Source organism: Gambusia affinis, linkage group LG23 (genome assembly GCF_019740435.1).
Source record: "Gambusia affinis linkage group LG23, SWU_Gaff_1.0, whole genome shotgun sequence".
In the NCBI taxonomy this organism is placed as follows: Eukaryota; Metazoa; Chordata; class Actinopteri; order Cyprinodontiformes; family Poeciliidae; genus Gambusia; species Gambusia affinis.
In genome coordinates this window covers 19,291,618-19,318,662 of record NC_057890.1, presented here as the reverse complement: position 1 = coordinate 19,318,662, position 27,045 = coordinate 19,291,618, and the positions used below count along the sequence as shown (strand labels likewise).

General features: G+C 42.4%; 1 protein-coding gene across 6 annotated transcripts; it reads right to left on the bottom strand.

Annotated features, from left to right (window-relative positions):
• Positions 1–110: 110 nt before the first annotated feature.
• On the bottom strand, positions 111–25,354 carry sfmbt2 (Scm like with four mbt domains 2). 6 transcript variants are annotated; one of them, XM_044108546.1, is made up of 22 exons: positions 24,848–25,354; positions 20,424–20,535; positions 19,782–19,870; positions 18,181–18,421; positions 14,936–14,956; positions 9,867–9,955; positions 9,360–9,609; positions 9,138–9,235; positions 8,817–8,918; positions 7,892–8,122; positions 7,089–7,215; positions 6,900–7,013; positions 6,748–6,790; positions 6,268–6,329; positions 5,120–5,259; positions 4,934–5,043; positions 4,135–4,310; positions 2,955–3,097; positions 2,251–2,418; positions 1,615–1,740; positions 1,409–1,531; positions 111–663 (listed from the first exon to the last, which is right to left on the bottom strand). In XM_044108546.1, exons 2-22 carry the CDS (start codon positions 20,458–20,460, stop codon positions 526–528), a joined length of 2,628 nt encoding a protein of 875 aa, XP_043964481.1. In that variant the 5' UTR covers positions 20,461–20,535; positions 24,848–25,354; the 3' UTR covers positions 111–525. The 6 variants fall into 6 exon arrangements, with proteins under 6 accessions (XP_043964481.1, XP_043964480.1, XP_043964482.1 ...); XM_044108545.1 differs by having other exon boundaries at positions 25,060–25,354; XM_044108547.1 differs by having other exon boundaries at positions 25,069–25,354.
• Between the last annotated feature and the right edge of the window lie 1,691 nt (positions 25,355–27,045).

Genomic DNA, 27,045 nt, shown 5'->3' with positions numbered 1-27,045 from the left:
TTTCTTGTTTCTAGAACACAACTCTAGAAGACAAACTGTTCAGATAAATAAAAAGACTAAAATGGCATCAATAACCAGTTCATCATGAATCATAGAAAAGCAGCTAAAACTACAATTCCATAGAAATTTATTTTATCAAAAATATCTGCAACACAATTGCATAGATAAACACAAAATAGCTTAGATGATTTTTCTCTTTTCTGTAACAATAAGGAGAGAGTGCAGTGAATCAAGCGTTCCAGATTCTTCTTACATACCAGGGAATAATAAATATCTCACAATATATTACTCCTTACGTCTTTTGGATTAAATGCTTAGGGAACCAATCAGACGAACAGAAACAAACTGGGAAAAAAAGGAAATTAAATAATTTTTCACAGATCAGCAGAGCAAACCGTACAGGAACAAGTCCTTCGAGAGATCATCTCTTCCTCTTTGTGCTTCAGCTTCAACAGATTCAACCAAAATCAGAAATGATCTAATGTGTTGTGGTAAGGTGGCGGCAGCAGGCAGCAGGCCTCCAGTTCAGGCGAACTGCTTGTAGAAGGCCACCTTCACGCGCTCGATCTGGTGGCACAGCTTGATGGCGGGGCCCAGCTTCAGGTCCATGCACTCCTGGACGGTGGGCAGCGTGAGCAGCAGCAGCGCCTGGCCGTCGATGTCCTGCACAACCACAGGACACGGGCCTCATAATCCAGACATACGGGATTATTCTGCTCAGATTAACAGCCTGCCTACAGCATCAACATTTACGTTAAACACACTTCCTGTGTTTTCATTCCTTATGTTACATTTTAAACTGTTTGTTATTCCAGGTGAACAGTTTATGACCGCAGAATGACACAAGATGGCCGCCGCAGCGCTCTGTTTATCTCAGTAAAGATGGCCGCCGCAGCGCTCTGTTTACCTGGGTAAAGATGGCCGCCGCAGCGCTCTGTTTACCTGGGTAAAGATGGCCGCCGCAGCGCTCTGTTTACCTCTGTAAAGATGGCCGCCGCAGCGCTCTGTTTACCTCTGTAAAGATGGCTGCCGTAGCATTTCACACAGGTTGGGTTGTTGTCATTCGGTTCTGGTCTCTCATGTTTGTTTGTTTCAAAACTTTTATAGTTTTTCAGTTAAAAATATTTTTGTTTTGTCGACTCAGATTTACCATTTCAGCCCCCTAGTGGCCGTGTGTGGTATTACAAGTTCAGATTATTCATGCAGAAATAGATTTTTCTGCTAACTGATCATATAACAGATTGTTCTGCGTCTCTCTCTCTCTCTCTCTCTCTGTGTCTGTGTGTGTGTGTGTGGGTGTATGTGTGTGTGTGTCTGTGTGTGTGTGTGTGTATGTGTGTGTGTGTCTGTGTGTGTGTGGGTGGGTGTCTGTGTGTGTGTGTGTCTGTGTGTGTGTGTGTGTGTGTACCTGCTCCTTGAAGATGTTGGCCAGTGATGCGCAGTCGGTGGAGTTGATGAACTGGACGACTTCGTCGACGCTCCATTCCAGCGGGTTCCGGTCCAGAACCAGCTGGCCGTCCTCCTGCTCCACCTGAACGGATCAGAACGAGACTCTGACTGCTGGGTTCTGGTTCTGGTTGGATCTGGACCTGCAGGTCGGTGTTTCTGTCTCACCTTGACGTCTTTCTGCTGCCGCCTGTTGTTCTGGCTGCAGGTGGGCAGGGAGCGGGTCGAGCGCCGGCGCCCATCTGGAGGCCGGCGGTCGGCGCCGAATGGTCCGGAGCCAAACGATCCGAACGCCTGTTACCATAACAACATTTACTGGACAGTAAATTTACATTATTGCCATAAACAATAATATTTTGATTTAATCTATTTTCAAGTGAAATAATGGTAAACTTTTTTTAACCAACATTTTAAAAAATTCAAACTAAAAAAACAAAACAAATAAGAGAACCAAGATGGCTGCCGGCACTGAGCCCGGTTCTGGTTCTGGTTCTGCTGGAGGCTTCTACATGCATGCCCAGTATGAGGGACTACTGTAAACTCACTTGTCGCCCCCTGCTGGCCAGGAGGACTGACTGCTGCGGGTCGAATCTGCTGAGAAACTTTAAACTAATTTGAATAAAAAACTGAACAGAATTAAAGGGATTGTTGGATTTTTGTGAGACTGAATTGAAATTATTATTTGCTGTGAATTAGAAATAAACTGCAAAACTGAAGTTTCAAAAATTGGCTATCTGAGAGCAAACAAAATGATGGAAATGTAAATTATCCATAGTATTAATTGATTAATGGTCTCAGGCTCACCGCGGCGCTGAAGGCTCTGCGCAGCGTCGCGGCCCGGCGCGGCCGCCCGCCGCCGCTGGTCGCCTCCACAGACGAGGCGTCGGTCTGATCGTCTCGCGGCTCGGAGCTGCTGCCTTCACTGCAGGACTGCATCAGCTCTTCATCCTCCTCCTCTTCCTCATCGCTGTCCTGGAGGAGAAATCAGGGTTAAAGTTCAGCTCCACAGCCCACAGCATGACACTTCCACTACTGGCTGGTCATTTTAAAGAACCTCCATTTTATACAAACAGTCACTGTATAGAGACACATGATGGAGATTATTTTCTATCAATAATTAATTAATATCGATTAAAAAAACCACAAGACATTTCCACATGATAAGTAAATTATCTGCCAGTGGAACTTTTGTTTTTTAATCAACATTAATGAATTATTTCCATAAAACAAGTTTCTATGTTTGCAGAAATTATTTTTTTCTTATTTGAAGTGTACCGAGAGATTTACAGTAGAAACTAGACAGAAATAATTGATAATCTTGTTTTTACAGTGTGTGTGTGTGTGTGTGTGTGTGTGTGTGTGTGTGTATTAGTTTCCTCAGATCAGATGGATTTTATAGCAAACTGTAAATAATTAAAGCTTCAGCTAAAATAAAACCTGAATTCAAACATTTATAATGAATCAGTTTCAGTGAATCTGTTCGTTGCAGATGAACTGATTCCTCTGACCAGAGGAGATCCTGCAGTCGTGTTGGACGAGCGTCTCTTCTTCTGGACGAAGATGGCCTTCCTCTTCCTCCGCCGGCGCACCGGTTTGGCCTCGTCTCCGGCTGCCGCCTTGGGGAGCCGCCTCTTCTTTCCATAGTAATATGCTGCAGCAGAGGACAGAATGATGCTGCAGCAGAGGACAGAATGATGCTGCAACAGAGGACAGAATGATGCTGCAGCAGAGGACAGAATGATGCTGCAGCAGAGGACAGAATGATGCTGCAACAGAGGACAGAATGATGCTGCAACAGAGGACAGAATGATGCTGCAACAGAGGACAGAATGATGCTGCAGCAGAGGACAGAATGATGCTGCAGCAGAGGACAGAATGATGCTGCAGCAGAGGACAGAATGATGCTGCAGCAGAGGACAGAATGATGCTGCAGCAGAGGACAGAATGATGCTGCAACAGAGGACAGAATGATGCTGCAGCAGAGGACAGAATGATGCTGCAGCAGAGGACAGAATGATGCTGCAGCAGAGGACAGAATGATGCTGCAGCAGAGGACAGAATGATGCTGCAGCAGAGGACAGAATGATGCTGCAACAGAGGACAGAATGATGCTGCAACAGAGGACAGAATGATGCTGCAGCAGAGGACAGAATGATGCTGCAACAGAGGACAGAATGATGCTGCAACAGAGGACAGAATGATGCTGCAGCAGAGGACAGAATGATGCTGCAGCAGAGGACAGAATGATGCTGCAGCAGAGGACAGAATGATGCTGCAGCAGAGGACAGAATGATGCTGCAGCAGAGGACAGAATGATGCTGCAACAGAGGACAGAATGATGCTGCAGCAGAGGACAGAATGATGCTGCAACAGAGGACAGAATGATGCTGCAGCAGAGGACAGAATGATGCTGCAGAGGACAGAATGATGCTACAGCAGAGGACAGAATGATGCTGCAACAGAGGACAGAATGATGCTGCAACAGAGGACAGAATGATGCTGCAGCAGAGGACAGAATGATGCTGCAACAGAGGACAGAATGATGCTGCAGCAGAGGACAGAATGATGCTGCAACAGAGGACAGAATGATGCTACAGCAGAGGACAGATTGATGCTGCAGAGGACAGAATGATGCTGCAGCAGGACAGAATGATGCTGCAGCAGGACAGAATGATGCTGCAGACTCACTGTATTTGGTCTTGGTCTGGACGGAGCAGTTCTCGGGGCAGTTGTCGGCCACGAGGTCGGGGCCCAACAGGTTGGGGCAGCACTGCAGCTTCACACAAACCTTCCTGCAGAAATCTGGGATCTGCTCGGCCAGGCGCACGATGCGGACGGTGGAGCGATACGTTTTCCCCTTGTACCTGAGGACAGAAGCAGAAAGAGTCAAACGGTTTCTATGGAAACGTTTTGGTTGAAATAAAACAAAACTTCAGTTTCTTTAAATGTTATCGTCAGATTATTTCAGCTGCGCTGTAACTGAAATAATCTGACAATGAAACTAGGACTTTTTAATCAGTAGAGTAAAACTAGACCACGTGTGTCAAACTGGAGGCCTGGGGGCCAAATCTGGCCCGCTGTAGCTTCTCATGTGGCCCTCTGAACTAACAAGATGCCACATTATCGTCTGTAATCCGGTTTACTGTCATTCATGAACGTAAATATTAAAATTTATCACAAATATTTCTAACTCAGAAAACAGTGGTGGAGAAGGACCTGATTTGTTTCAGGTTATTGGATCCAAATGCAGCTTTTTATTGATTTTAAACTGGCTTATCGATGCATTCCGGCCCTTAAAGAACACTGAGGATGATGAGGTGAAGAAGAGTTTTCTTGTGCCGCTGCGCCGTCGCTCTGGAGGAAAACGGTTCCTCCAGCAGGTTTTTCTGAACTGCAGCAGGGAGCGATGCGACCGACCCAAACATTAAACCAAACATTAAATCCTGCCTGACTGCTGAGGAAGCGAGGTGCTGTGAGTTTGTCCTACTTAGCTTTGAGCGTTTCCTCCTGGCTGTCCCAGCTGGGCTCCTGTAGCTGCTGCAGCTCCTTCAGGACGCGGCCCGGCTTGTAGGCGGCGTTGATCAGCATGCTGAGCAGCTGCAGCACAAACAACCAAACGCCCGGTCAGGAGGAGGAACTGTGGCTGAACGCGGTGCCGTCGGCTGCGGCTCACCTCCTTTAGTACCAGCGAGCATTTCCCGGGCCCCACGGCGCGCGGCAGCTCCGCGATGCGGCCCTTGTTCAGGTACGGCCCCGAGAAGCAGCGGTGGTTCACAAAAACCCGGGAGCAGCAGTAGCGGCCATTCGCCGCGCCTGACCGGGAAATAAACGGACGTCAGCAGGAGGTTAGCATTCATCCAGCCAACGAGATTTTAAAGGTTTTAGGTTCATGTGTTTCAAGCTGAACTTTGTTTCCTCCTGAATCAGCAGGAAAACCTGGATGAACAGATGGAAGTTGAAAACACAAAAACAATAACTAATTGATGGATGGATGCAAAAAGTGAAAAATGATGGACTGATGGACAAAAAAGGAAGAAAAAGAAAATTGATGGAAGGATGAGAAAACTAATTTAAAAATTGAATGGAAAACTCAGGCTGCACAGTGGAGCAGTGGGTAGAGCTGTTGCCTTGCAGCAAGAAGGTCCTGGGTTCGATTCCCGGCCCGGGGTCTTTCTGCATGGAGTTTGCATGTTCTCCCTGTGCATGGTGGGTTCTCTCCGGGTTCTCCGGCTTCCTCCCACAGTCCAAAAACATGACTGTCAGGTTAATTAATCTAAATTCTCCCTAGGTGTGTGTGTGTGTGTGAATGGTTGTGTGTCTCTGTGTGTCTCTGTGTTGCCCTGCGACAGACTGGCGACCTGTCCAGGGTGACCCCGTGACCCCGCCTCTCGCCCGGGACGCAGCTGGAGAGGAACCAGCAACCCTCCTGACCTCATTAGGGTGACCAGAAAATGGATGGATGGAAAACAAAAAAACAGGGTAAGGTTAGGATATTTTTTCTCCATCAATGTTTTAAGACGACCAAATAAACTAAAATGTAGTTTATTAAAAACAAACTAAATTCTGGTCTTGCACTGGGAACCAGCAGATCCCGTCCAACTGAACCCAAACTGGGATGGAATGACTCAGACCAGTAAAGACAGAACCGGGACCAGAGCCGAGGCCACGCCCACTGATTATCCAGGCTGATGAATATTCATGAGGAAGTGGGCGAGGGGGTGATGATGATGATGATGATGATGATGATGATGATGATGATCTTGTTTAACCTGAAGAGAGATTTTCCCTTGAACTCGTTACATTAATTACTGGGTTAATTACCCGTATCCATGGCGACGGGCTGGCAGGTGTTAACAGGAGGAGCTTCGGCCGGCGGAGCCGACCTGCAGAAAGAACAGAACAAGTCAGAAAGCAGTGGGGGAGGGGCAAGGAAGATCTCAGGTTTCTCCTACAAACAGAAAGTGATTTTATAATAATAATAATAATAATAATGAGATAAAAAGTCAAATGTGAACCACGGGATCTATCTGATGACAATTTAATGCTGGAATAAAACAACAAAAATATTAAATACTGAAATAATTACGCATCATTTTAACACAATATATCTAATATTTAGTTGTGTAAATAATAAACTGTTGACATATTTAAATCATTTTAAACACAATTTGACCTAACGTTATTCATTTTTCTGGAATCCTTCCTAAAATTACATCCAGAAATGTTTTCAAACTATTTCAAGTTTCTTTCCGTCGGCCTCTTTCCTCCAACCCGTCTTTTGAACATGGCGCCGTTTCTTACTGTTTCTCCGGCTGAACGACGGCGATCTTCTTCTGCTTCTGGCCTGCAGGACGACAGAAACACGACCAGGAGACGACGTCTTAATGCCGCAGACACACAACAAACACAGTTTAATGCGACGGCTGCCGCTGCGCCACTGTGGCAGTACGTACAAACAGGCCTGAGCGGCGGGGTCAAAGGGTAAGCGTTGGCCTCACACCAGCCCACTGGGAAGATGTCCATGGACTCCACATCCACGATGCACTCTGACTGCGGCTGCAGCACGCCTGCAGACAGGTGGCGCTGTTTGTCATGGATGTTTTCTAACTCCTCCCCCAGAGGGCAGCGAGCAGAGAGAATACCTTCCAGCCGCAGCCACAGCAGGCGGCCGCGGACCCGACTGATCCGGGCCACACACACTTCCTCCGGCCGCGCCGGGTTCACCGCCTCCAGCCACATGTCCTCAGCAAAGCCTCGAGTGTGTCCGGTCTGACACACACACACACACACACACACACACACACACACACACACACACACACACACACACACGCACACACACAGAGGAGGCAGTTAGTTTAACTCTCACAGCGGGAATCTAAAATAGTTTTTCTATGTTTGGCAGCAAAAGTGTTTCCTTCATGTTACTCTGTAAGAAAAGCTAAATATAAAATATAAAATATGATGAATTTAATTATTTAACACATCAGGCTGGGAGTTTGATGCCAATGAAAACATGAAGACAAATTTAGATTGTTTCATTTCACACTATGACTGCAGCTCAACATGGAGTTTAGAAAGAGTCAGAAATTAGCAGCAATAATTCAGATTATTCAGTCTGAGAGCAAAACGGGTTTTCAGTTTTCACCATGCTATTCATTCATTCATAAATGTCACAATTTCAAACCAAATGTTTCATAAACAAGCTATTTAAGCAGAACTGCTTCAAACTAAGTATTTTGTTAGTAAACTAAATATTTAGCATCTAACTAAATAATTATTAAGCTAAATAGTTAGCTTTACGCTAAATAGTACAAATGTTCCTTCTGTTCTGAGGGTTTTAATAGAAATATATTTGAATCATTTTTTGCTTTTTCTCATAACTGATGATAATTTTGAGTTAGTTTTTAGTTTAAATAACATGGTTCGTTATTCCCGTCCTTACATCAAGAAAGCAGGCGTCTGGCGCCGCCTCGGAGCCGGTCTGCTTCAGGTAGTCGGCCCAGTCAAAGTCCGGGCCCTCGTAGCCCCGGGGCCGCTCCAGCGCCACGCCGTTCTTCAGACACCACTGGATCGGCAGGATGCCTGGCGAGTTGGCGTGGCACACGGCGGAGCGGGGCGTGGCGTCGGCGCAGAGGTCGTCCAAGGTCACCTGGAAGTAGGTGTCGCTGTAGACCTGGACAGGAAGCAGAACCGGGATTTGTCAGAGCATCTGGACTGGAAGCTGCTCATTTTATTAATCTGGGTTTTGATTTTTACCTCAGAGTGGCCAGCTTTCTATTATTCCTATCTCAGTTTGACGCAGCAGGAGCTCCGGTCTGTTTAAAGTTTAATCCTTGTTAACATGTCCAAATGTGTTTTAACTTTTGACTTTTCTTGAACCTCAGGAAAAGAAGCCGTTGTCACGGCAACTGCTACTGGAAATCTGAAAATAATCTAACTAACTTTTATGAACTGTTGCTACTCCTGCTTGGTGGATTTTACATTTAAGGAAAAACCAGAATTATTAATCTGACTTTCCCCTCCAGCTGAATTCCTCTGGACCAGGAATGTTTCTGGTTTCACTGCCCTGATTGTTTTTACCATGACTAGTAAATATTGTTTCTGTATCAATAACTTTGATTATTGATCAAAGTGAGAGAAGTTTCTGGAATGTTGTTATGAGCTGAAAGGCAGAAGAACTTTCCTTCTGATTCATTCTCTGGAATCCAACGACGTCAGGAAGGAGGCCGACTTCACAGAAGCATGCAAAGAATCCTGCAGCGCAGCCTGAGAGACAGCTGCAGCATGGCTGCAGCACGGCTGCGGCACGGCTGCACCACGGCTGCGGCATGCGCTGGGCCGTGCATCATGGCGCCTCTTTAGCTCACCTTGGTGACGGAAACGGGCCGGATGAGGAGCTGCTCCCACGGAGAAACCATCTCCAGCTTCATCCCGGTCCTGAAGGCGTGTCTGGGCAGGTCCGCGTGGTCCTGGTAACCATGGTGACCAGCCAGAGGTTTAGCACAAACCGGCGCCATGTTTAACGACGGAAACGGGAAGGTTCAAGAAATCAAAAACAAGGAAGAATTCTGCCAATATTTATAGAATTATTCACAAAGATTATCAATAAATTCTTAAATTGTTTTCTGAGAATTAAATGGGTTTCCCAAAATGGCCGCCATGACTGAGCGGTAACCATGGCGACTGACCTTGAACACTTCCAGCGGCAGCGAGTCCTTCTGTCCGTCCGCCTGCGCGACCCGCAGAGCCTGCTGCCAGTCACAGTCGCTAAGCAACGGCCTGAGCTCTGATTGGGCAAAGCAGGATGATGTCATAGGTCACTGTCTGACCATCCAATCAAAACATTTTCATACCAAACAAAGCCGAGGTGCAGAGCTGGCAGTCCGGCCCGGTTCTGACCCGGTTCTGACCTGCAGGCGGCTCCAGGGTCAGCCAGTTCTCCAGGGCCCAGCCCAGAGGGCGGAGCCTCACGTCTAGGTAGAACAGCCAGGTGTCCCGCGCCTGGTGCCGCTCGCTCAGTCCGACGGGCCGCAGCCGGAGCCGGCCGCCGACGTTCTGGACCACCCGGACCGGCCAGTACAGCAGCGGGTCCGAAAGGTTCTGCAGCTCCAGAACCGAGCCGGCCACGATCAGATCCACCGTGTTTTTCCCTCGCAGCGGCTGGAGGAACAACAACTGGGTCAGGATGGCTTGGTTCTGATCAATACAGTCGGTACTGATGTTCTGCTGGTGGAACTGGGCTGACATCAGGACTTCATGGTTGTTCAAACTTTAATAATCACTGACAAGTGACTGAAATATTTTCTGTTATTTTTCATGAAAAATAAAATCAGTTAAAACTTGATGAAAATCTCTGATGTTTTAAATCTTGATGATGTCATAAAACCAGCAGTTTTTACGAGTGGGAAGCGACTCACCCCCTCCAGCAGGTTGGCCGGCGCCGTTCTGGACCCGGTCAAGTCCTGAACCAGGAACTCTGTCCAGTCGCTGTATTTCTCCCTGATAGCTGCAGAAAGATTAGCATCAATAATTAGTTAGTAAATAACTAAACTACATCACTAGGGATCATGAGTTATAAATTATCATGAGTTATTATGAATTATCATGAGTTATAAATTATCATGAGTTATTATGAATTATCATGAGTTATCATAAATTATCATGAGTTATTATGAATTATCATGAGTTATCATGAATTATCATGAGTTGTTCCCATTGGTTTGCTGCAGACATGTTCAGGCTTCATGGAGGAATGGAAGCAGGAAAACTGAAACTGGAACGTTTTAGAAAATGGTTTCTGATGAAACAATGAGCAGAAAAACATTTTCATTCTGATCAGATCAAACGTCTCAGATTCATCCATAAACATCCCAAACACAAAAGAATAAATGTTGATTTCAGAGTCAGAATGAAATGAGACGAATCAGAAACCAGATCTTCAGATTTCAACACAAAGCTTCAACTGATAAAACTGAACTGATTAAATTTTTTTCCCAAAAATGGCAAACATGTTTGAATGAAATGATTCTTTGAACTTTTTCATAACCTGATAAATGAAGTTTTAATCGGATGAAATCAGAACAGAAGAGCTTCAGTTATCAGCAGATTGATCTTCAAACAGAAAGATGTTAAAGTTTAGAACAATGAACATGAGAACCAGAAAAACTGACCATGCTGCAGTTTAAACACCAAAATAAACCAGCTGAACGGCTCCGTTAAGTTTGTTTTGGCAGCAGTTTGCTTCCTGTTGGCAGGAAGAACCTGCAGGCGAGAAGCTGCAGGTTCCTGCAGATGTACTGAATGTTTGTAGATGTTGTTCTCTGGTTTGGCTCTTTCATTGGGAGCCAAGTCGCCTCCGTTCGGCTTCCTGATATTTGCTTCCTGCTCTCCGTCTCTTACTGGAAGTTATTAAATGCGCTGCGTCACTCAACTGAAAAGATTTACAGATTATATTTCCTCAGAAAACAATCTGATTAATATGAGAGGAAATGTTTTACTCAGACATTCCCAGAAAACATTTTCGTCATATTTTTACAGGATGAAAACAATTTTCTCTTAAATTTTAGATTTTTATATTTGAGATGTTTGTTGAGATTAAAGTGAAACTGAACCAAATTCCTTATTTGTGAAAATAAAATGGGCCAAAAAAACAGATTCTGGTTTGTCTGGAATAAAAAAGCTAAAATATTTAAACAACACAGTTAGAAATTATGTTTATCATTAACAATGTTATTAATTCTCATCATTTATTTAGGTTTTTCAATCTTATAATTTTAAAAGTTATATTACTTGGATCATCTTTAATACTGGCCGATCATCAGAAGTTTTAATTCCTACCAAAATAAAAGGTTCTGTATTCGGTTCTGCATACAGAACCAGCAGGAAAAACCCAATCGGATCGACCCAAACCAGATCCGAAATGAACAAAATCCATTTTCTTTCTGTCCGGCTGACAACTTGGTTCCCAACAAGAGAGAAGAACCAGAACCAGAACCAGAACCAGATCCAGAATTACAGGCCCGGTCCATAAGTGTTTTTATTTTCAGTTTTGAGTAATCGTTTCTGCTTTCAGACTCTTTTTCTCACTTTACTTTTGTTTGTGTGAATATTTACTGGAACAGCCGTGTGTGCGTGTGCGTGTGTGTGTGTGTGTGCGTTTGTGTGTGTGTGTGTGTGTGTGTGATGTAATCATCAAGTGAGAAGCTGTGGCTTTTAAAAAGCAGCAGTTGTGTTTCACTCTCAGACGTTTAACGTTTATCGGTGATAAATTCAGAGAAGTTTCTTCGTTTGGTTTCAATTTGGCGTCGACTCTAAAAAAATCAGGGTTTTAAACTAAATTATTTCAGTAAAATGAATCAATAAGTTGATTAATAAGCCGCCGGTTTTCTTGACCGCAACGTTCTGATGGTTAGTAGGAACTTTATTTTCTCTCCATCTGCAGAGAGTCGTTCAGAAATAGAAGAACTATTTTTACAGATCCTGTCCAGATTATCTGCTCAGAGCGAAGCTGCTGAAATTAAAGATGATGTAATCTGAAATAAACAGATCAGTTCTCACAAACCGCAGCTTGAGCAGCTCATCCTCCAAGCAAACTAAGGAAGATCTGCTTCTGAAACATTTGCATGTTTTTAAGTAAAATGTCCAGAAAATTCACAGAAATTTGTGAAAAGCTGCAGTTTCCTGTTCTGCTTCATGTGCAGGAGGTTTGAAGAAGATGTTAATGATCTGGATGTGAACAGAGGAGTTCATCAGGACCGGATCAACTCCCATTTCATTTCCACCTAGGATAATCTGAGAATAAAGTATTAGTGTTTTATGAGAGAGCAGAGATAACAATTACCTCAGTTAATATCAAAGTTTCAAGCATCTATCATCCTGATGTGAGTGAAAACTCTTCACATCACACTGAGACTAATCTGGTTATTGAGTCATTTCTGTTTTAACTACATCTATAAATTTCAATCATGGAAATCATGCGAAGACTGGGGATGAGTATTTATCGCATCGTTTATCATTTATCGTGATAAATGATTAAAAAATGTTTAGCTATTGTCACAATAAACTCCAGTTGGTGAAATTAAACAGTTTATATTGTCTGGATTATTACAGTTACTATTTTATATAACATCAACATGAAAACCTCAGACTGAACATCAATACAGGAATGATCTGGGGATTAATTATTGATTAGCTGATTAATAACTGGATACAGATGCTGATTAATAGGATGTTTTTTACAGAACCAGGTGAAGCTAAAACTGCATGTGGACGAGTTTTGACTGAACAGATTGATATTTAATATCTGTTCTTTCAGCAAATAATCTGTTCACTCCAGTTAATGATTTATCAATTAATACATTAGATGATTATTTCAATAATTTATTACTTACGATTAATCATTTCAATCCTATTTTAGATTCTTGTTTTTAAGACAATTATAATTTTGTCTTTTTCTGCTGCTGTGAAAACTTTTTTCCCATCATGTGATCAATAAAGTTCATTTGATTTAATCCAATCTTAAATTATGGATTACAGTAACCTCCTGTGCTGCTCACTTTGCAGGGAATGAAAGAAAAATTTAAGTTCCCAACGATTTCTGCAGCCAAAATATAAATATAAATACATATAAACACTGAAACTGAGCAAAACTTTAAATTCTTCTGAGGTTAATAATAAAGATGAATGAATGAAATTAAAAATGAAAATTAATATAAATCTAATCAATATTTGACTGATGTGAAATACTTTCTGTGTTTATGAAGAAATGTGATAATCAAAGATGGCCGCCGTTATATTCTTCCTCACAAACAGGAAATGTTTTCATAAAGTTTATGGAAATAAAATCAGCTCAAACAGCAGCTAAATGTTGAATTCTTTATGGCACAAAACACGATTTATTACTAAAATGTGAATAAAAACTATTTAATTTCTCTGTTGTTTCCAGGCAGAAATCAACTTCCTGGTTCGTCGCTCTGAACAGGAAGCAGATCAACCCAGTTTATGAGTAATTAGCTACATTTGTTCAGCCTGAAGTGAAAAGAAGAAGCCCCATTTCAGCCGTGCACACACACACAAACACACACACACACACAAACACACACACACACACAAACACACACACACACACACACACACAGGTCTGGCAGGCAGGAAGCTGGTTGGTGAATTCATTATGCAAATCCTCAGTCAAGAGATTTTCTGCAAGCAGCTACTGAAGCACATGACCAAATGGAGCCTGAAAAATTAGAAAACTACGTCCTAAACACACACACACACACACACACACACACACACACACACGCGCGCTTATGTCTGTTCTTGTCTAACGCTGCAGCAGCGCCTCAACCTGATTGGCTGATCCTGATGAATGAGTGAGCGAGTTTTACCGGAGAGCAAGGTGCGTTCAGACCGACAACCTTCTCCCTCCTAATGTTCCCTGAACGCATCACGCTGCGTTCATTTACTTTATTTTGTTCTCCAGTATTTCTTGAACAACTATTTCTTAGTTTTAATTGAGTAGAAATAATTAATTTTTGGTCCTCCTCTCACCTGGATAGATTTTTACTTTTTAATTACATTTTTATGTTTTCTCAGGTTTTCTTTGACACTAAAATAATTTTTTGATCTGAAAAATTGAACTGAGACAAAAATGTAAAAACAGATGAAATGTGGAAAAGGGTGAAACTTTTCTCAGCTCTTTTTAATGTTCATAATTCATAATTAAATACTAATTATGAATAATCTGAGGATTGTGTCCTGAAACAGAATCGTCTGTTTCAGATCTCTGATTATCTTGCAGATGTTTGTTATTTCACAGAAAAGTCTGAATTTCTAGACACATCCAGAATATTTTACGGTGATTTCTACTGAGATATTAATATTCATTTATGTTTTGTTTGACTTCTGGATCCGTTTGAGTCCCAAAGAGAAACAAATAAAACAGTCCATGTTTCAACAGAAACAACGTCACGTTTTCTGTTCTGTCTGCGTCTCTGATGTGAGAAAACCATCCAGAACGTTCTTCCTGCGTCCGCACAAACCGATGCATTATGGGTAGAAAAATGAGAGAAAGCTGAGAAAAAAAAACACAAAAAGAAATCCAAAGAATCATTCACCTTAAAACTTACTTTATGTTTCTAATCCTCATTTTAAATGGTCCAATCAGAAGCTACCAAGTTCAGCTCAAACTGGAATCAAGCGATCTGATTGGACGATCTCTTGCTGTTGGACTGATGACCTTCAGACAGGAAGCCGTTTAATTTTATTTATTTTTTATCAGAGCTCCACGTTTCTGTCTGAACCACCTCGCTTTATCAGCGCAGCGCAGCAGCGTGTGTGTGTGTGTGTGTGTGTGTGTGTGTGTGTGTGCGTGTGTGTGTGTGTGTGTGTGTGTGTGTGTTATCTCAGGGAAGACACTCGCTCAGCACTCGCCTACAGAGCAGTGAGGAAGAGGAGGAGGACGAAGCATGCGGCTGGAGCAGCTTACCTGTTCTCAGGTAAATGTTCTCTGAGAAGTGAAAGAACAAAACGAGACGGAAACAAGTTAACACAGGTGTAAGCTATCACACACACACACACACACACACACACACACACACACACACACCAGAATATAAATTTATAATAGGAGGTATTTTAAAAGCAATAATAATATTCTTTTCCTACATTTTGTAGAAACTCAGGAGTTCAGAGTCGATGTTCAGTTTTGTTTTAAACGGATTAAAAAGTTTTTACGGTTTTTTTAAAAGTTGGTCGGATTTCATTCAGGAGTTAAAATCACAGCCAAACCAGATCAAACTGATCGATCAATCATTAATTGGACTATTGACACTGAACAGGCAATTCGCTGAAAGAAAAACAGCTAATTTTTATTTTTTATTCGTCAATTAAATGTTGAGAAAAATATCAACATTTTACATCTAAATGAAAAACAACCTTCAATCAGAACTCGACTAGCCACAACTTTAACATCTTGTAAAAAAATCTCCTGTTGGTCACCAGTTACTAATCAATAATCAAAAATCAATAATCAATAATCAATAATCAATGGTCTTTGCTCTGTATTGCTGTTCAGCTTCTCTCATGTTGATGGATTTTTAACTGCAGATTCAAACTTTCATTGAAGTAAGAAAAACATTTATTTAACAAATTCAGCTGAGACCAGAACCAGAACCTGAACCTGAACCAGAACCAGAACAAGAACCAGAACCAGAACCTGAACCAGAACCAGAATCTGAACCAGAACCAGAATCTGAACCAGAACAAGAACCAGAACCAGAATCTGAACCTGAACCAGAACCAGAACCAGAACCTGAACCAGAACCAGAATCTGAACCAGAACAAGAACCAGAACCTGAACCAGAACCAGAACCAGAACCAGAACCAGAACCAGAACCAGAACAAGAACCTGAACCTGAACCAGAACCAGAACAAGAACCTGAACCTGAACCAGAACCAGAACCAGAACCAGAACAAGAACCAGAACCTGAACCTGAACCAGAACCAGAACCAGAACCTGAACCAGAACCAGAATCTGAACCAGAACAAGAACCAGAACCTGAACCAGAACCAGAACCAGAACAAGAACCAGAACCAGAACCAGAACAAGAACCTGAACCTGAACCAGAACCTGAACCAGAACAAGAACCAGAACAAGAACCTGAACCAGAACCAGAACCAGAACCAGAACCAGAACCAGAATCTGAACCAGAACAAGAACCAGAACCTGAACCAGAACCAGAACAAGAACCAGAACCAGAATCTGAACCAGAACAAGAACCAGAACCAGAACCTGAACCAGAACCAGAACCAGAACCAGAATCTGAACCAGAACAAGAACCAGAACCAGAACCTGAACCAGAACCAGAATCTGAACCAGAACCAGAATCTGAACCAGAACAAGAACCAGAACAAGAACCAGAACCAGAATCTGAACCAGAACAAGAACCAGAACAAGAACCAGAACCAGAACCAGAACCAGAACCAGAACCAGAACAAGAACCTGAACCAGAACCAGAACAAGAACCTGAACCTGAACCAGAACCAGAACCAGAACCTGAACCAGAACCAGAATCTGAACCAGAACAAGAACCAGAACCTGAACCAGAACCAGAACCAGAACAAGAACCAGAACCAGAACAAGAACCTGAACCTGAACCAGAACCTGAACCAGAACAAGAACCAGAACAAGAACCTGAACCAGAACCAGAACCAGAACCAGAACCTGAACCAGAATCTGAACCAGAACAAGAACCAGAACCTGAACCAGAACCAGAACCAGAACAAGAACCAGAACCAGAACCAGAACCTGAACCTGAACCAGAACCAGAACAAGAACCTGAACCTGAACCAGAACCAGAATCTGAACCAGAACCAGAACCTGAACCAGAATCTGAACCAGAACCAGAACCAGAACCTGAACCAGAATCTGAACCAGAACCAGAACCAGAACCAGAACCTGAACCAGAATCTGAACCAGAACCAGAACCAGAACCAGAACCAGAACCAGAACCTGAACCAGAACCTGAACCAGAACCAGAACCAGAACCTGAACCAGAACCAGAACCTGAACCAGAATCTGAACCAGAACCAGAACCAGAACCAGAACCAGAACCAGAACCTGAACCAGAACCTGAACCAGAACAAGAACCAGAACCTGAACCTGAACCAGAACCAGAACCAGAATCTGAACCAGAACTAGAACCAGAACCAGAATCTGAACCAGAACCAGAACCAGAACCGCCTGCTGACCAACTGGACTTGAAACCAGCTTTTTATCAATTATTCTGACAATTAATCAGCATGTTCTAATTAATCAACAGTTGTTGCCTTCATGCAGCCTTATCAGGGCTTTAATGAACTCCTAATCTGTTGACCTTTGACCTCTTACATCAGCTGAACTGAAAGCAGAGCTTTTCAGAACTGAACCAGCGGCTCCTGTTACTGAGGTCAGACGGCGTCCCGGCGGAGGAACTCGATCCGTTATCAGACGTATTTCTGAGCCGCTTCTGCCTCATCGGCAGAGACGATGAATTCTCCAACGAGTCGAACAATCGGGTCAAACCAACGTTTTGTCAGCCAGAGGAGGAATGAGGAGAACAAAGTGGTGAATAATCATATAAATTATTCCGGCTTCGGGAAAATGTAAATACTGTATGTATGTAAATAGTGCAGTTACTGCAGCACATGTTTTCATGCTTCCATAGAGCTACCATTCCTGTTTACACACATAAAATCAAGTTTAACTACCGTCAATTATTGATCTTTGACCATTATTAAGAGTTGTAATGGCATAAAATGGGATGTTTTCTACCTTCATACAGAGGAACATGTGGTGGTCTGAACATCAGGTCGGCTGCAGAACTTTATCCAATTACTGCATTATTCTTGGGTTTGGAAATGTAATAAATCATATTCTGTCCTCTAAACGCTCCGGGTAACGGCTGCCAGGATTACATCTGACAACTTTTGACCTTCATTATATTATTTTCCTCAGAATTTCTGACAGCAGCGCGTCAGCGACGACGTACCGCGGCCATGTTGACAGAGGTTCGGTTCCTCCAGATAACGGGCGCAAACTTCAGCACAAATAGTGACGGCCGATTGGTGAGTAGATCACCAACCCGCTAGAATAACTGACAGGTGGCGTCACGTCAACTGATCCTTCCGTGAAATCGACTGATTCATCAGAAATCAGCAGCCGTTATGTGAGGAGCCAGCGGGTGGCCCTACCTTCTGGAGGCGTCAGCGTCTTGTGGTTCTGGGCGCACCAGCCCACGGGGTGCAGCTCAGCCGTCATCACGTCGCACCAGAAGTCGGCCCTGCGGTCGTCGCCGTAGCCGCTGTAGCGCAGCAGCAGCAGCTGGCCGCAGGTGGTGATGATGGTGGCCACCCAGTAGGTCTGTGGGCTGCTCTTACTGGCCACCTCCAGCTTCATGCCAGGCTGGAAGCTGCTCTGCAGGCTGACCTCCACCTGCAGGGGGCAGCAGCGAGAGGAAATCACCAACGGCCGCTTCTAGTTTTCACTTTTAATAGAAGGTTAAAAATGTTTCTGAAACAAACTGCCACTGATTTAAAGCTAAACAGAAAAACAGAAAACTGGTGATATTTATTATTTAAAAGTGTTTTAGGAATTCAGTAAAATTCTGAATAATCAGTTTAACATTTATTAGTGTCTCATATTGAGAAAACCGCAGAATAACTTATTAATTATGATAAATTATTAAACTAGAACAGAAATGTTGGTGTTAATATCTGACAGAAATACACTCCACATATTGTTTAGGACTGAAACAATAAACAATTATTAAAATAATAAGAATTCTGACTCTTTTTAAAATGAGAGTGAAATGATGGAGTATTTAAACTATTTTCTTTATAAAGTTGTTTTTACAAAAATCACTTTTTGTGACTTAACCTGGACTTTTACATTTTTGGGTCATATAAACCTAAGAAATTAAATATTAAAATCAAATTTGGTGAAATAAGCAAACAAAACTAACAACACAATCATTTTTCATTGATGAGTTTTGTCAGTTGAAAATGGCAGAAAGAGAGTTAAACAGATTCTACTGAAAACATTTCAGATTGTTTTCTGGTTTCAGCAGCAACATGAAGCGTTTAAAACCGTCGGCAAAGGAAAACCGAACCCAACAGGAAACAAACATCTCAGGAATGAACAATACAGGCCACTTCCTGCTGCAGCGCCGACGGTGTGTGTGTGTGTGTGTGTGTGTGTGCACAGGAGTCATCATCGTTTCAAGCAGACAGAAGAACGAGGGCAGCTCTTCACTCAGATTCCCAGTAAGTCGTTTAGCCCCGCCCCCTCGCCCACAGAGAGCCAATCACCACGCAGCTGACTCAGCATCAGGACCCACTGCATCTCCTCCACCGCTGAAACACCAACACACCTTTTAAACACCAAACCAGGAAACCAGCCAGTCTGGTGGTTGCTATGGAAACGCAGTGACACCAATTTCACTGGATTTCTATTAAAACTAAATGTTTGTTTTGCAGGAATCATTGGATGTTGGTGTGGAGCTGGAGGAATGATTTAATGGTTTATCTGGTTTAACACCCAGATCATAGAAATGCAATAACAGATTCTATTTAATACTTTTTATGAATAAGTTTTGTGCGAAAGTAGAAAAGATGGTATTTTATCTTGTTAAACCATTTTGAGAAACTAATAATCACCATTTAGAAATCTAACTGAGGTGAAGAACGGGACTGTGTTGAACAGAGAAAGTCATTAAATACGATTTCACTTGGACAATAGTTTACAACAGCTAAAGGTCACGGGGTCGAGCAGAAAGAGCGCGGCGGCGGCGTACATGTCTGAAGATGGTGTGTGGGGCGGCGGTGGCTCCCGTCTCCTCCAGGTACTCCTCCCACATGAACTCCTCCTCCATGGACTCGGCACCTGAACGCAACACGAACAGTCAGCTCCACACGAATAACACAATGATTATTCCTTTAATTAACATCACATTTAATAAATATTCAGGAGTTCCTAAACCTTTAAGAACAACTTGTAGAGATGAACACATTCTCTTTCATTTATTTCTCTTCCAACAAATGAGCCATAAGTGAGAGAAAACTACTGAACAGTTCAAAACTACTACTGAACCAAGTGGAAATGCACAAACATTTTATTTCTGAGTGTTTTTTTAGGAGTTTGCTGCCTGCATCAGAATGATTTTTCTTTGTTGCATAAAAGTATTAATGAAATGCTGGAGACGCTGCCTTGCTCAGTTTAGTGCAAGTAAATTCTGGAGATGGGTGCAGACAGTCTGCAGGCGATCAGAGCAGCTGCAGAGCTTTGACTACATTTGGCTAAATGCAGATGCATGCCACACTTTTCAGATTTGTTCAGAACTGTTGAATCTCCTGATAAATAAAATCCAGCTGAAGTGAAGCCGCCGCTGACCGCAGGCAGAAAAACAGTGCTGGCTTCCTGCAGTTACTGATCTCACCTGTGGTCACCTGTTGCTCCTTCCCATTGGTCGGCATCCTGCCGCTTTGACCTTTGAACTCTCCTGAGGCTTCAGTCCTGTCTCAGAGCATCGCTTCACGTCCCGATCAGACCTGCAGGACAAAAGTTTAGACTACATGTTTTTTCACAGACACTGCAAACAATTTTTACCAAATGAGCATTTTGATATAAACTTCTTAAAAAAAACGTTTTTCTGACTTTAAATAGAGATTTTTATAGTTTTAATTTTCATACTTTTTATATGAATGTTTGTATCTAGTATTTGATGTATGGGTACAGATGGAAATTAGCATTTAGATAAATCTAATACATCTACATTCATCATTTTTTAATGTAAGGGATTTTTTAAAAACAGACATAAATTAATTTCACAACCAGAGCAGCACATGAAACACCAACAGCTTCTCAGCGTTGATCCAGCATCATTAATCTGTTCAGTCAGAGAAATCAGGAGTGAAAAGAAATAAACTGACAAAAGGTTGACTAAAATAAAAGGAGACTTTCCAGTTTGTTTAGAATAAAATGAAAAAGACGAAAAGCAAAAATCCTGCAGACATTACAGAGGAGGTTTGTCTAAACTCTGCAGTTATTGTAGTTGCAGCGGCTGCAGCGAAACGTCTGCCTGACGTCTGCACGCCTCAGCAGAAACTAAACCAATCAGAGTCACAGGAAGCAGAAAACTGGAAGGACGCAACCGAGGCGACGAACTCCATGAGAAAACGTCCAGCAAGACGGAGAACCAGGAGTGACGAAAATCAGGAAACATGGAAAACAAAACATGAATCTGACATCTGTTCCCGCCGTCGCCACGGTAACTCAGACCCCAACAGGTAGAGCATGTAAGTGATGATGATGAAGGTTCTGAGCTTCATCATCATCATTGTTGTGACGTCCTGCTTTGTGTGAAAGGTCAAAGGGCAAAGCGGCAGAGCAGATGTGAAGGGGGACAACTGGTTTTTAAACCTTTAAACGTCCTAGTTCAAGCACTCTCCTGCAGTTCTCGATGGGCTCTTCTACATTTCTAATCCTGTACAGCAGGGGAGTCCAATGTGTGGTTTGGGGGCCATTTGTGTCCCCTAAACTGACTCTGTGCGGCCCCTCAAAGCAACTCAAGGAAAATATGGCCGCCACCGACAGTTGATACAAATTTGATTTTAATTAGGCCAGAAATGAAACCAACAAATTTCAGCATTTTTACAAAATATTTATCCGAATGAACCAGAGAACGGGTCGAAACCCGCAGAACCAGGCAGCGAGTCAGAGCAGCTCTGAAACCGACTGAGGTGATTCATGTCTGCCTGTTAGCATAAACCTACTAGCCGCTAGCATAAACCTGCTAACTGTTAGCACAAACCTGCTAACTGTTAGCACAAACCTGCTGGCTGCTAGCATAAACCTGCTAACTGTTAGCACAAACCTGCTAACTGTTACCAAAAGCCTGCTAGCTGTTAGCATAAACCTGCTAACTGTTAGCTGTGCTCTGGGAGGAAAACCTCACACATCGCAGAAACCCGGATAAATGGAAACACTCGGCTGCTGTTTGGGCTCAGAGGGAGTGTGTGCAGAGTGGTACAAAGGCAGACAGTCTCCACACACACACACACACACACACACACACACACACACACACACACACACACACACACACACACACACACACACACACACACACAGATCCTGTTGTGTAAACACACTGGCTAACGTGGCTCACATGACGCCTCTCGTCCTGAAGAGTTTGTTCATTTTTTAAAAACATGCTTCAGTATCTTCCATGTTTTTCAGTATTTTTTTCTGGATTTTGTTAAACTGACCCTGAACACACCGTCTCCATCATGGTGGTGGCAGCATTATGCTGAGGCTGTTTTCCAGCTAATGGAATCTGCTTCAGAGCTGATGGAGAGAAATCCAGGAGAGATTTGAACAAAACTGAACAAAAACGGTCCAGATATTAATTCTGACATGACTCTGATCACCAATAGATTATTGAAATAATTGTCAACTAATTTAGTAATCAATCGCTAACTTTAGACTCAGAAGTGGTATTTTGTTGAAAGAATAACGCTCAAACTGTTTCATCTTCATCTGGTTCAGGTTCAGTGGTTCCCAAGGTTTTCTGCTCTCCAGTTCGATTACAATAAAATCCCCAAAACAGAAAAACAACCAACTGGTCAACCAGACAAAAACCTGTACACACATTTTGTTTCAATAAAACTACAAACCATCTCTACAGTGAAACACTTTAGTTGTTTTTTTTCATTCATCCATAGCGCCCCCCCCTGTAATGGCACTGCGCCCCCTGCAGGGGGCGCGCCTCACACTTTGGGAACCACTGCACTACAGGAACCTTATTATATTTGTTAAATGTTTATTTTCTTATTTTAGAATAATTGAACTGCTGGTTTATTTGGATATCTGACTGTATTTATAATAAAAAGTTTTAAGTGGTTCAATGAAAATCTGATAAATTTACCAATTTTGTTTAATATCATCAATTAATCACTTAAAAATGGGCACATACAGAATTTCCATTTTCCCTCTTAAACTTTTTGTACAATAATAGAAATACATTACATGATGCAAATAAAAAATAGTTACATTTCTTTTTTAAATAAGAAAATAAACTTTTTTGTGCCTAAAATTAAATTTTCCTTCAGTGAATCTGAAACAGATGAAGATAAAACTAAAACTTTACAACTTCAGAAGTTTTGGTTAAATTATATTTACAGACAAACAGTTTTCATCTTAAATTCAAAATGTTTATATTCTGTCATTTTTGCTGTTTTTCTCACTAAATTGGCTTTTTGAGCCTCCAGTTACAAATTAATTGATTATTAAATTAGTTGATAATTATTGTAATAACTGATTAATCACCATTAATCGTTTTCAGAGCTTCAGGTTTTGGCTGAAGATGAAACTCTCAGATATGATTCACCTGGAGGAGATTAGGTCCAACATTTCATTGATGTTGGACCGCTGTCGTTAATCTGGGCGGGCCGCTGGAGGCCCCGGCGCCTCCGATTGAGTTTTTAATTGATTGGCCCCAGATGGGCGCCGGGCGCCACGTGCTGCCCTTCTGCCATCCACCACAGATTTAATGAGGGATTAGGAGATTAACTCCCACTGCAGGCCCGGCTTACCGCCTGCTGGGTTCTGCTGCTCCTGACTCGTCCAGAGCCGGTTCTGGTTCTGGTTCTGGATGGATCGACACAAACGACCCGATGAGAGCCAACAGAATCAAAAGGACTAAAGATCTGATCTGTCAAAGTGAAAAAACCTTTGGCTGATTTTCAACCAACTGGATCCTGAATAATCTGAGATTTTCACTTTTTATCTAAAACCTGCTGGTTTTTCCTCGTCTTCATTCCACATCGGAACATTTCTACAGGAAAAACTGAAAATATATGAAAGATGGAGCCAGAAGCTGCATGAAACCTTTACAGTTCTGCAGGGTTAATAAGGATCAGGCTGTTTCTGATCACATCAATAAAAATATTCAGTTTTCAAACGATTTTCTGATCTTTAAACCCCAAAAAAACCAACTTTGGGTGTTTTTTTCTTTTTCTTTACAACACTGGACTCTGAATGTTTAGTTCATTGAACAATCATTCAGGAAAATATAGTTTTTAATGTTCCTGTGAGGGGAACTGGGAACTGATCCTGCATAGATTCCTTCAGGATAATCAGAAAATCAGAAATAAGAGCTTCAGAAACAGATCAATATTCAGCCTGACTCTCTGCTCAAATCTTTGATTTGTTTTTTTTGCTTCCGCTGTTGAATCTGGAGTAGAAATCTTCTGGAAAATGACCAGAACTCCCAGCCAGAAATATTCTGGATGCTCTCGGAGTGCGTGGGGTTTGCGTGGGGTGTTGCGTGACGGCGTGCCACGCTGAAAGAGCGTTTTGGGAGAAAAGTGAAAGAGGAAACGCGGCGCGCTCAGAGGAAGATGAGGCTGGGTGGAACCAGCCGCCCTGCAGCTCTTAGACTTTGAACACTAAAAAACTGCAGCGGAAAAAAACTCCCACGGAGCTGCCCCACGCACACTTCGGATTTAATTGATTAAATCTCGCGTGTGTCCATCAAAAGAAACCGAACCGGAGCCGGTCGGAGCCGCCGTTCGGTTTTTTCCTCCTTCAAAGATTTTCGGAGGCAGTTTTCAGCTCTTCCACTCGACCAGCTCACAGCCCGCCATGTTGAGACTGCCGTGACATTTCCACACTGTCCGGTGCTTTCCCACGGACTTATTTCTCTCACGGCTGACGAAGAAAAATGTCCCGCGAGTCGCGTCATCGACAAAAACAATTTTTACATCGCGAGGAAATTCAACTTAAACCCCACGGGATTCGGTTTTTATTTAATTTCCTGTTTTTTTCTCAGCGTGGAAAATAAAATGAAATATTTTTTACCGGTTTGCGGGGTCCGCAGAGGGGCAGGAAGAGTCCCGCAGAAACTAGTTTATCGCTTCTTCCTCCTGCAGAAACACACCGACTCACTCCGAGAGCGTCTAAAAGCAGCAGCAGGAGGAAAGAACTCGCTGCGTGGGTCCGCCGCGTCCACGCAGCGCAAACCGGAACCCACGGAGGCAAAGAGGCGTCGGAAAGCGGGCCGGGGTCCTCACCTGTCTTACCTGTCCCGGTTTGTCCTCCGCAGACCCCCCCTCCTCCTCTCTCAGCTGCTGCCGCCGCTGCCCCCGTTTCAATATGGCATCTCCTCACTGCGCATGTCCGCAAACATGTAGAGATATTTTGGAGCCAACTCCTCCACTGACCTTTCAGCGCAGAGAAACGGCGCAGAAAAACCCAAAGATCAGGCTGCGGCGAGCAACTGACGCACACGCAGCGTCAGCGCACGTTCAACCAGGAAGTCCGTCTGTTCTGCGCGAGCTTCACAGCAATAAAACCAACAGACAATAAAAGCAACAATAAAAGGTTTTATAGGAAGTTTTTCTGTTTCTCTGCTGGAGTTTCGATTGAAGCTTTGCTTTTATTTTATACTTTAATGTTTATTAATCAAGTCGATTCAACAACTTCATTCAGTATTTATTTTATTATTGACTTGGTTTATTCGTCCCAACAGCCAGACTTCACTAACATCTGTTTTCACCTGGTTAGATAAAATTACAATAAAACCTTTATTATTTATTTATTTATTAGAGTTTTTCTGTTTCTTTATTCTCTCCATTCCCGGGTCATCATCTGCTCTCTGACCCGTTTCCTGTCACTTCCTGGTTCTGTCGGATCTCAGATGGCTGCCGGGTTCTGGTTCTGGTTCTGGTTCTGGTGTCCTGTCCACTGTCGCCACATGCTTGTTCATAAGAACTGAACCAGGACCAAATGATTCTTTCCATTCTGATCAGTTTTAGGATCTGATTGGTGAATCTGATCGATTATTTTAATCTGTTTTTCTTGTAAAATGATATTTTGTTGTGAAATTAATCCATCACCTATTTACTGAGTCTCGGTTTATTTTAACTGATGTTTTGTTCTTTTGGTTCCATATTTTCATAGCAGCTGATTTTTAAATCCAGACATTCATTAATCATCAGAACCACCTTGTTTTGTTTTGTGTTTCTGATTCTTTGGACCAGATTAAAATAATCCAGTTTGGATTCTTCTTCTTCTTTTTATCATATTTAGTTTGAAGCTTTGATCTGGATCCATTCAGTCTGTTGAACATGAATCTCCTCCAGTTTGTTTTCTTCATAACTTCCATGTTTCATTTTGTATTTTATTATTTTAAAAGTTGTTTTTTATTCCACTTCTTGTTTCTCTGTTCTCATTCCATTTATCATTTATTTCATGATTCCATTTGTTTTTGTCTCATTAATTACTGTTCAGTTTATTGTTTTTATCAGTTATGATTAAACTATTTGATAATCTCATAAAACAAATCCTTTTATTTATCAACATGTCAGTCATTTTTCTCCCTCATCTCTTTATAAGTTAATTTTTTCTTCAGGCAATTCAAATGGTTTTATTTCAATATTATTTTCTTTGTGTTATTAATATAGGTTTTTCTTAAATTGACTTTTTCTCTTTACACCTTCATTGTTTCCCAGTATTCATGGCCCACAGCGCCCCCTGGCGGCTCAACGCTGCATCTTCTTCCTTCACGAGGTTCTTTGCTAAACTATAAACAATCATTAAATCAAACTTGTAATTTTCACCATGAAAATGTGATTTTGTAAGATGTTGATCCAGCAGGAAGCTGCTGCAGTTCTGATGGAAAATTTAAACATGAATATAAATAAATCAGTTTGAAATGATTATGAAACAGAAGGATGATGATTTTAATGTGTTTCTCTGTGTTTCCCAACAAAATCCCAGTTAAATGTTTGACAGAGTTTAAGGAACAGAAACAGAATAAAGTTCAGCCGACAGACAGACGGATAAATCAAATAAGTAAATGATGCTGGAAAGATTATTACCTATTTTTAATAATCTAAACGTTTTTATTTTAAATAAATAGTTTTGTTTTTAGCTCCAGCTGAATGATTTCCTCCAGCTGGGAGTTTCTTTGCGTGGCCTGGACCCGTCCAGAACCAGTAGAGGAAGCTGCCGGTTCTGCAGGAACAGATGGCTGAAGCGTGGCTCCGTTTAATCTG

What these genes read in the sequence shown, in the direction of transcription:
- sfmbt2 (XM_044108546.1), bottom strand. Translation starts at nt 20,460, where the DNA reads ATGCCGACCAATGGGAAGGAGCAACAGGTGACCACAG. An exon ending in CACACACCATCTTCAGACAT is followed by an intron (nt 18,422 to 19,781) that starts GTACGCCGCCGC and finishes TGCCCCCTGCAG; the next exon opens with GTGGAGGTCAGCCTGCAGAG. An exon ending in GCTCGCTGGTACTAAAGGAG is followed by an intron (nt 5,044 to 5,119) that starts GTGAGCCGCAGC and finishes TTTGTGCTGCAG; the next exon opens with CTGCTCAGCATGCTGATCAA.